General features: G+C 58.6%; 3 protein-coding genes across 3 annotated transcripts; 1 reads left to right on the top strand and 2 right to left on the bottom strand.

The window, feature by feature from the left end:
- Positions 1 to 362: 362 nt before the first annotated feature.
- On the bottom strand, positions 363 to 6,042 carry BXZ73DRAFT_107310 (Rapamycin-insensitive companion of mTOR, N-term-domain-containing protein; the record flags this gene model as incomplete). The annotated part of the gene is made up of 26 exons (XM_048016871.1): positions 363 to 903; positions 958 to 1,106; positions 1,158 to 1,302; positions 1,353 to 1,459; positions 1,513 to 1,693; positions 1,747 to 1,835; positions 1,887 to 2,204; positions 2,254 to 2,305; positions 2,364 to 2,468; positions 2,522 to 2,637; positions 2,688 to 2,819; positions 2,879 to 3,176; positions 3,229 to 3,377; positions 3,428 to 3,556; positions 3,609 to 3,742; positions 3,792 to 3,879; positions 3,933 to 4,015; positions 4,064 to 4,169; positions 4,220 to 4,386; positions 4,443 to 4,663; positions 4,725 to 4,859; positions 4,913 to 5,111; positions 5,243 to 5,368; positions 5,424 to 5,505; positions 5,723 to 5,803; positions 5,863 to 6,042. The coding sequence occupies 26 exons, from the start codon at positions 6,040 to 6,042 to the stop codon at positions 363 to 365; spliced, it is 4,113 nt and encodes a 1,370-aa protein (XP_047871937.1).
- Positions 6,043 to 6,465: 423 nt separating this feature from the next.
- Positions 6,466 to 7,911, bottom strand: BXZ73DRAFT_56085 (FMN-linked oxidoreductase; the record flags this gene model as incomplete). The annotated part of the gene is made up of 5 exons (XM_048021431.1): positions 6,466 to 6,624; positions 6,683 to 6,959; positions 7,016 to 7,586; positions 7,651 to 7,714; positions 7,768 to 7,911. The coding sequence occupies 5 exons, from the start codon at positions 7,909 to 7,911 to the stop codon at positions 6,466 to 6,468; spliced, it is 1,215 nt and encodes a 404-aa protein (XP_047871936.1).
- Positions 7,912 to 9,088: 1,177 nt separating this feature from the next.
- BXZ73DRAFT_107308 (uncharacterized protein) lies at positions 9,089 to 9,546 on the top strand (the record flags this gene model as incomplete). Its single annotated transcript, XM_048016870.1, has 2 exons — positions 9,089 to 9,418; positions 9,460 to 9,546. Coding segments are annotated over 2 exons (417 nt in total), but the record flags the coding sequence as incomplete, so codon positions are not given.
- Between the last annotated feature and the right edge of the window lie 10 nt (positions 9,547 to 9,556).

The following is a 9,556-nucleotide window of genomic DNA, read 5'->3' as shown; positions in this document are numbered from 1 at the left end:
GTCGACGGGCATCGGGCCCAGGATGTAGTCTTGTATCTCGATCCCGAGTCGCCGATTCCGCTCCTCTCCGCTCCTTTCGCCGAACCCACACGTCTGCGTGCTCGTCTCCGTTGCAACGCCAATGAGGGCCGGGCACAACGCGTTCCATGATGCGGCAAGAGCGTTGTAAGTTTATCATCTGGTGCAAGCAGCGAGAATACTGCCTTGTGTCCAGCCAGTGATATCTGATGTTAGGTGAAGTAGGGATGAGTTGCACAACGCGAGAATGCACCGAAATAGCGATAGCAATACACAACGTCCAGAGCAGAGCGAAGCACGCACGACCACAAGTCCAGGTTCTCGAACACAGCCGAATCCGACCTTCAGTTGAAACCAATGATCCGACTCTTGGGCCGCAAGCTCATGACCGGCGCCCGGTGCCGCTTCTTCGTCACCACCTCCTCTTCCATGTCCGACTCTTCCTCCTCGCTCGAGTCCGACACTGGCTGCCGCACCGACCGCTGCCGGAACGGCATCACCGACTCCCGCGCGTTCTGCACCGCCCTCGGGATGGGAGGCGGGGGCGGCCGCGGCGAGTCTTCCTCTGTCGACGCGTCTTCCACCGTTGCGCCATCCCCTACCCCGGGAACCTCCGGTGCCCTCTCCGGCTCACCGTTCTCCGAGTCCTGGTCGTCGCCGTTGCTCGCGGGGGCTGGGGGCTCTCGCTCGGGAGGAGGCATCCGGAGGGCCATGGCACTCTCCGTCAGCTCCTGCACGACGTCCGCGTCGAGCTCGATGTTGAACAGGTCGATGATGTACCGCCGGACCGGCATGCGATACTTCTGCGTTGAGATCGTGTGGAGCGCCCGATAGAACACGCGTGGCGAGCTGAAGATGTGCCTGTACTCCGGCTTGCTCTTCATCCTGTAGGGGTATGCGTGAGTGCATGCGACGAGTTTCGACGTGTGTAGAACATACTTCGTGAGCGTCCGCGACGCGGCATTGGCGATGACGGTGTTCGCGAGATTGTAGAGGGCAGTCATGAGCTCATTCTCTTCCTCGCTCTCAGGAGGGATGAGCCGACTGTCGTCCACTGTCTCGCTGGCTATACATTTCCAAGGATCAATCTGAGGCAACAAATTAGGCTTGCTCACAGACTAATGTGATAGCAGACTCACGGAAACGAACTGTTCCACATCGACGGGAACGCAGAGGCCGCTCGGCAGTCCAAGGGGAGAAAGCGTGGCTTCCCAGTTGTAATCATCGAGTATCTCAGCGCCTTGCGGGGTGGACGAAATCAGGCCGAGCACGAAGAAGCATGTCCTGTTCGACGGTTAACCCCGGACCACGAACATGGCATCAATACAACTTACCCTCGAACAGAGAGCACAAGAGATTGTTCTGCGATGTTCAGGATATGTGGGATGATCTCTTCTTCTTCCAAGAACGGCAGGCCTCCCTCCGCAGCCCCGATGTTGCCCTGTTGGTCTCATCGATGCCTGCACTCCTTCGAAAGATGATAAGAACACTCACCACAGCCCAAAGGACGCTCTTCAACTTCATGATAATATCACGATCGCTTTGTTCGAGGCCATGGGCACGAATGAACTGCGCGAATTCCGAGAAGTGGCCTTTCTCTTGAAGAACCTCGCAGCCGAGTTCCGTCTTGGCCATGACGCCGTAGAAATGCGGAGGAACGATGCCATCAAATGCGCTGCCCCGGCGACATCAGTTCGATAGCTCTAAACCAGAACCATTGCCACTTACAGCATCTCATCACCCTCGTCTCCGCCATTCTCGTTGAACGCCTTCGCAAGAAAGACCTCGATGTGGACTACGTAGTGGAGGTTACGTTCCTACCGCGAGCGTCAGCAGAGTGTAAACCACAGTTGGAGACATACACTCACATGGAACCAAAGCTCCATCTCCCGATCAATATAGCTTGCCGCATAGAGGAACCTGAAACCGACGGTGGTCGACATGAACTTGAGCAGCAGCGGGTGTCCGATCTCTCCAAGGTGGTCTAGGGTGGGCTGCATCTCGACTACCATCTGGAGGACGTCCGTTGCTTCACATGCCTCTTCCAAGAAGCGCACTGCGAGCTCTCGTACTTCGACTGCGGGGTCGTACAGTTGAGTCAGAAGGAGGCGTATTGTCCAAGCATTAGCGGTCTGGCTTGTGCGGATGAGCCCTCCGAGATGGTTGGTCGCATATAAGCGGACATGCTGGACTACATGTCAGCGCATGGGAAATAAACTTGGGGCCATAGCATACCTTGTAGCTCGATGTCAGCGTCTTCGACAAGACAATCCGGGAATGGCCGTCACTAATGTCCGGGTCCAGTCAATAAGTGCAGTCTTGGGATGGACGAGGACGAAACCCACATGCTGTAGTCGAGGTTCTCGACGATGCCAGTGATGAGGTCCTCTCTGCTGCGCAACTCGCTGAGATGGTAGAAGGCCGTGAAAAGCTGGAATTTCTCCAGCAACCTGTATCAAGCATGTCAGTGCTGTGAATTACAAGATAACTTATCCGGGCTCACTCAATGCCTTCTTTTCGTCTACTTAGAACTCCGACCATCTCGAAGTAGCCACCAGTGAGGGTCTTCTCCATCCGCTCCTTCGAGAAAATCGGATCGGTGGTAGGCGTTGGGTTGAGCTATCGGCCTATGAGTAAATGATGGAGGCAAGAATCAACAGAAAACGCACAGGATCAAGCTGTGCAAAGCTCTTCACCAGCTGGCCCAGGAACTCGTCCTCTGCTAGGAACCGCACGCCGTCCGGGCACGCAAGGAGCGCAGTGAGCAAGGAGCAGCCTATTCGCGTCCACCGCATGTTGAACTGGAAGTCGACCCCGTTGGCTAGACAGTCTCGTACGCAACGCAACAGCAACGACTTACCTTGCTCCTCGACAGGTCGCTATACCGGTGCGCGAAGGGGTGGAAGAACGACATGAGCCGCCGGATATACTTGAGCACCTTGATGGCCTCTTCCATCCGTTTTGGATTGTGCAAGGGACCCTCGATCAGGTCGAGCAGCGTGTCGTAGGACCACTTCGTGTGGTCCTTCGTGAGCATCACTTGCGTCTCGAGCAGGTTTGCCTGGAACGTCCTGTCGTCCACCTGGATCCGGACTTTCATACGATCTTGCTCAACCGCTCGCTGGCCTCTTCGGATGGACTCTTCCACCGAGTTCGCTCTAGCGGATGCGTCAGGACATCGCGAAAGGAGAACGTGTCAAAAATGAATACCTTGGCCGAGAAGCGTCGCCCTTGGCAGTAGGTTCCGACCGCGAGTGATGCCGGTTGAAACTATCGATGAGGGTTAACGCCGACGAACCCATAATCCTATGTTCGTTGTCGTTGTAGTCCGATGCAAGATTGAAGATCCGAGGCAAAGACTAGCAGCACGTGAAAGAGTGTAGACCATATGGCATGAACCAAAGCATACCTGGATTTTCGCTGCTACTGATAGAGGCAAAACGCGATTGGCTTTTTGCAGAACCTCTGCCATGAGCAATGTGGCCTTTCGGGACAAAGCGGGTTCGATCCCTGGTTCCTCGAACATCGACGTTAATGCCTGAAATTGCGGGATTAGTATCACGGACACGGGACTGGACGAAACTGCGCACATCGAGCAAGCCGGCTTTGGTGAATATCAGGATGAGGAGGGCAATGTACTGGTCGGTGAGCTTCAGAGTGTGTGGTGGCCGATGGGGAATCTCCGCCCGTTGTATCTCAGCGCTCAGTCTTGACTTCCGATACACTACCTGACGTCAGGCAAGATTATACCACCCGAGACTACCCACACTCACTTGTAAGCCGTCGACCGTCGATGAACGCTCGATGCCACTCGGGTAGTTTGATGTTGAGGAGATGGAAGAAGGTATCGAGAATAACTTCCTGCCGGGACCGTAAGCGTATAATCCCCTTGTTCACATATATTTCCAACTCACTCGGGTCTCAAGGGCAGGTATTCGCAAACAATCCACGACGGCTCGGATCGCAGCTTTGTCGTTCACGCAGCAGTACATGAGTCCTACAAACAAGTCAAAAACATACAGTATGGACTGAAAACTTCACTTACCGCTCCAAGAGCGAAGCATAGACGAGAAGATGCGGGCACAGCCCTTCACCCGTTCCATGTGTTCTATGCTTTTGCCATAGGCGTCGGTAATCCCTGTAAAGGCGATCTGAAGGCGCCGTTGACCTTGTGTGCGAACTGCCAGAACATGTGACATACCTCGATATCCATGCCGGGTTCAAGATACGCTCTCGTTTGGGGCGAATCGATGATGTGGAGGAATGCCGACGTAAGCAGGGGGGCCATGTCCAGCGGACCCTCCGCTAGCGCATGCAATAGCAACCGTATGCCCCCGGTTCGCGCCATCAGCTCGATGTCGATGAGCACTGCACGCACACATTAGTTGCCGGCAAAGCCCTTTACATATGTGCAAAGCACTGACGAATTTCGGTGAGCGTCTGGAGGCAGATCGACTTGAAAGGGTCGTCCGGAGACTCCGCGACGGCGATCATGGCGCGCATGACCGCGTCCGAGAGCGGGACGGTCCCCGAGCCGACGGCGGTGTGCGGCGCGTATCGCTCCGACCCGATCTCAACCACGGCACGGATGAGCTTGACGGCCTGCTCCTTCTCAACCGAGTGCTTATTGTCGCGGGAGAGCGTTCTGCGCACGCAAGGGGCGGATGAACGGAAGGGGACACGGGACGGAGCAGCGGGAGACGCACTTGACGATGTACCAGTCCAGGTTCTGCTCGCCGATGCGCTGCACCGAGTGCGCGTCCACGAGCGAGTGGCGGATGAGGCGGTACGCGGTCGCCCGCGCCTGCTTCGTCGCCTTGTCCGCGAGACATGGGAGGAGGCTTGACATCTAGGTGAGAGACTACGGAGGGACGCGCGCCGAAGGACCACTCACGCGACGACCACCTCCCCGACCTCGATCTCGTACCGCACCCGCATGTTCTTCTGCAGGATCCCGATGAGCCTGTTCATGGTCTCTATCCGCGCGCGGCTGAGCTCCGCCTCCGTCGCGGTCGCCGGGTTCGGGAGCGTGGACGTCGAGGGGGACGTCGACGGCGACGGCGCGGGTGACGTCGCGTGGTGGTGCGAGGGTGCTTGGACATGAGAAGCAGCGCCTTTATCGCGCTGTTCGCCTGGTGCATCGTCGACCGGAAGTCGTCTGCGCGCGCGGAGAGGGGAGGGAGTCGTGAGCGTGCGTGGACTGGGCGCGCGGGCGGGCACGTACCTCGTTCCGTCCCGTCCGTCTTCCAGTTCGTGACCCAGTTCGCGGTCTCATTGAGCGGCGCACCAGCGAACTTGCGGCGCGGTCGGGCATCGTTGGTCCGCTTGCGGTCGCGGTCACGCGCATTGTCTGCAAGGGTGTGGCTTGAGCCGGGTATGGGGCACGGGAGGCGACGGGGACGTACATGTGTCAATGGTACGTTGCAAGCGGACGATACGTTCTTTGGCGATGGCAAGTTCTTGCTCGACGTCGGTCCTGAGGCTACCCTTGGATGAACCAGGGTTGTGAGCTGAGGTACTTCGGTGGGTGGATGTCCTCTGCAAGCATGATCATGCACGCAAAAAAACATCGTCCCGAGGACAACGACGGGGACATCTCAACGCGCGAACGATGCGAACGCCGTGGAAGGAGGAGATGCGTGGGGCAGCGGGGGGATCGTGTGCAGTGATCATGATTGCAGGGGGCCACAAGGCGGAGACTCACCGTGAGCGGTTCCTGCAACATCGCTTCTGCACCCTCCTTGACCATTATGTCATGGTTGAGCTGGTCAGTTAGGTCCTTCAGCTACGGGAAGTTGCAGGGGATCAGTCCTGGATAATCCACTAGACGCACGCCTCGCTCACTTGAGCATCTCTCTCCGCCGCGGAGGACGCGATGGAGTTCACGACCGTCCAGGAAGCAGAGACACTGGTGTTTCCTCCCGGCGAGCCATTGATGGTGGCCCCCTCCAAGAACGACCGGTTGGAGATGGTCAGACTTGAATTCGAGTTCGAGTGGTGGTGCGAGCCGTTTGCGGCCGGCATGTCCAATGATTACACCCAGATTCCCGGTACTGGAGGATCTCGACAGGGAATACGGAGATGCGCGTGGAGGGTGTTTCAGTGGGAGAGGAAGCAGAGAAACAGATGTGAGAGCTCAGTCTATGCGGGTGTGTGGCTGCTTACGGACGCGTGCTTGCACTCGGACTCCTCCCCCGTTTCGCGAAGCACGTGCTGCTTCGGACCTAACCCTTTCGCTGCTTGATACAATCGCCACTCTCGGAGCTTTGTATTGTTTAGCGTAGACGGCTTGTGTGTATCTCTCTCTCTCTCTCTCTCTCTCAGAAGCCAAATGTGGGATCATTTGTTCCGTGGGCAATGAGCAAGCGAATATAATCAAGGTATACAGGGTGGAACTGTCTATACTACATCTCTTTGATGGTCTACATTGTGCATCGCATCCATACATCACAAAGCTGCTTTGCGGCCCACGCTCCCTCTTCCGGCAAAGCCCCACTCAATCTGATGCGCAACCGTCAGAGGGACTCCCAGCTCCTCCGCCATCGTCCATACGAGCCCCGGGTTCTTCTGGAATTGTCTACCGACGAAGATGACGTCTGCCTGTCCCTGGATTTGTATCGTCGTCAGTAACAAAAACCGATGCTAGAGGAAGAAGAAGACGCACCTTGTCGAGGACACCCTGCGCAACACGACCATCGCCGAGCGCACCAACAGCGCTCACAAGGATCTTGTCTCCGTGCGCCTTCTTGACTGCCTCGGCAAACCCAGCCTGGTACGCCGGTCCACCCTTGATCTTCTGCAGAGGCGACATGCCGCCAGTGGAAACATCAAGCAAGTCGACGCCATGCTCAGCGAGAATGCCCGCGAGCCTGACAGTGTCCTCCGAGCACCACGACTCCTCGTTGGCCAGGGACTCCTCGAGCCAGTCCGTAGCCGACACACTGCCGTGAACCCATCAGCCAATTTCCAACGCGGCACAGCAAAGACCTCGACGCACCGGAGGAACAGAGGCATGCTCGGGGGCATGACGCCGCGGACGGCGTCCACGATCTCGAGCGTGAGGCGGACACGGTTCTCGAAGCTGCCGCCGTACTCGTCCGTGCGCTTGTTGCTGTGCGGGCTGATGAACTCGTGGAGGAGGTACCCGTGCGCGTTGTGGATCTCGATCACGTCGAAGCCGGCGGCGAGGGCGCGCTTCGCGGCGGCGACGAACGCGGCGACGATGCGCTGGATGCCTTGCTTGTCGAGCGCCTTGGGATGGACGAGGTCGGCGCTGTACGGGACCGCGCTCGGGGCGACGACGTCGTCCGGCCAGCCGTTGGCGGCCTCGACGGCGACGGCGGCCATGCTGAGCCAGGGCGCGACGGTGGACGCTTTGCGGCCGGCGTGGGCGAGCTGGATGGCCATCTTCTGGCCCTGGGAGTGGGCGAACTGGACGATGCGGCGGAGGGGCTCGATCTGCTCGTCGTTCCAGAGGCCGGAGTCCTCGGGGGTGATGCGGCCCTCGGGGGAGACGGCGGTGGCCTCAACCATGGTCAAACCTGGGCCGCGGGAGAGAATGCCACCCACTGCAAGCGAAATCGAAGGGATGGTGAGATGGTGCGCGTACTACGCTCTGAAGCGACTACTCACGGTGCGCCATATGCCAGTCGGTAAGACATCCGTTCTGAGCTGAGTACTGGCACAAAGGAGAGAGCTGGTGTAGTGCGATTGAGTGGGCCGGAATGGACATTGCTAGTTAGAACTGACCCAGATGCGGTTCTGGAACTCTACACCACGGATCTTGATGGGCTTGAAGAGAGTGGGTACATCGCTATCGGCCGCGGCGGTTCCCGAAGGGGGATACTGGGCGGGGGTGAAGTACGGAACGCCAGCAGCTGGAGCGTTCTGCATGAAAGGCATGACGAGTGGAAAATCGAAGAAGACGGCAAGGATGGAGGCAGAGCTATGTCGGCGTAAAGGGTTTATAAGGGAAGGTGGGTGGGTGTTTGAGCGAAATTTCGCACCGCGTTCATGGCGGCCTATGGGAATGATAAAGGATTCTCACCCGATTTCCAACGACGAGAAGATGCGGGAAGTCGTCCCAGTGCCGGGGAGGATGACAAAGCGTACCGCGAGGGTCCCGAATATTCATGTTGGGCGTCGGTCATTGAACAACAGGACAGACGGCTCGGGAAGATCGATACCGGTGAGTTTTGTCAGGCTGGTCGATTTGCGGAGACTGAGAGTTTGACAAAAAGACGCGGGGTGTGTTGGGGCTCGGGCTCGAGAGGGATTGCGGCAATGTTCGGGAATGCTGAGTGAGCATGTTGGAAAACTTCAGGAAAACTTTGGGACCCTTGGTAAGACGGCGTGAGGGGAACAGAGCTGAGTAAAGCGGCTTGAAGTGGTTGCCCGTGGCAATGTCGTGCTCGGGGCCATCGGTCAAGACTCGTCCAGCCGCAGAGGTGTTGCAAGAATTCATGGGATTAGGGCAGCGGAAAAGGACAAGGAAGCAGAGGCCTCCGCCGACCGTTAAGTGGCAGTGGACGTGGGAAAACGAGCGTAGGTTCAGAGTGAGGTCTCTGGATGCGCCTATATATGTGCTACGACTTCCAGCTTTATTCTTCCGTCTCGAGTGGATTGACATCGTCTGCTCTGGTGAGCACCTGCGACAACAGATCTGCAGTCGCCATCTTCATGTCTTCTTGCTTGGCCGCGCTAGCCGCTCTCGGCGGACGATGCAACTATGATAACAGGCTACTTATATTCCCATCTTGCGCTCGGTCTCGCTCGTTGTCTGCGCACAGGGCACGATAAGTAGCGCATGATCGACCGTATCTCCGCCACAGATGGCGAAGGGCGAGTCCAAGCTGGTCCCGTCTCATCCTCTCCTCCTTCGTCTCGACCGCCTCCTTCTGGCCTCCCTCTCGTGACCGCCAACGTCCATCAGCCTCTTTGGCCCCCATGTGCGTCGCTGTTCTCGCTCATGGTGCTCCTCCACTCATCGGCCCGATCGCCTGCCCAGATAATATTCCGTCCAACCAACGACCAGCCAGCCTCTCTCTCGCCGCACACGACCCTGCCCCCGATGTCCTACTACCTCTGCGTCGACTGCGGTGGCTCCAAGACCGCCGCCGCCATCGCGGACAAGGACGGCACCATCCTCGCTCGCGGCACCGGCGGGCCCTCGAACGTCGCCTACCTCGGCGTCCCTAACTTCATCCGCGCCGTCTCCGCCACTGTTGCCGCCACCCTCCGCGCGCTCCCCGCCCCGCACGCCCACGACGGCGCCCTGCCCCCGCCCGCGGACGCGCCCGTGTTCGCCGCCGCCTGGCTAGGCGTGAGCGGCGCGGACAGCGCCGCGACGATCGCGAAGCTCGTCCCGCCCCTCCGCGCGCTCCTCGGCTGCGAGCCCGTGGTCGCGAACGACACCCCACCTGCTCGCCCGCCCCGCTCGAGATGCACGACGACGTGCGGGCCGCGATCGGCTGCGTCTCCGGCACCGGCGGCATCGTCGTCTCCTTCCGCAAGGGCGACGGCCGCGGCGTCCTTCTCG

The sequence above is a fragment of the Epithele typhae genome, assembly GCF_022376455.1.
Source record: "Epithele typhae strain CBS 203.58 chromosome Unknown BXZ73scaffold_106, whole genome shotgun sequence".
NCBI lineage: Eukaryota > Fungi > Basidiomycota > Agaricomycetes > Polyporales > Epitheliaceae > Epithele > Epithele typhae.
The sequence above is the reverse complement of the archived record's forward strand: the minus strand, read 5'-3'. Positions and strand labels throughout refer to the sequence as shown.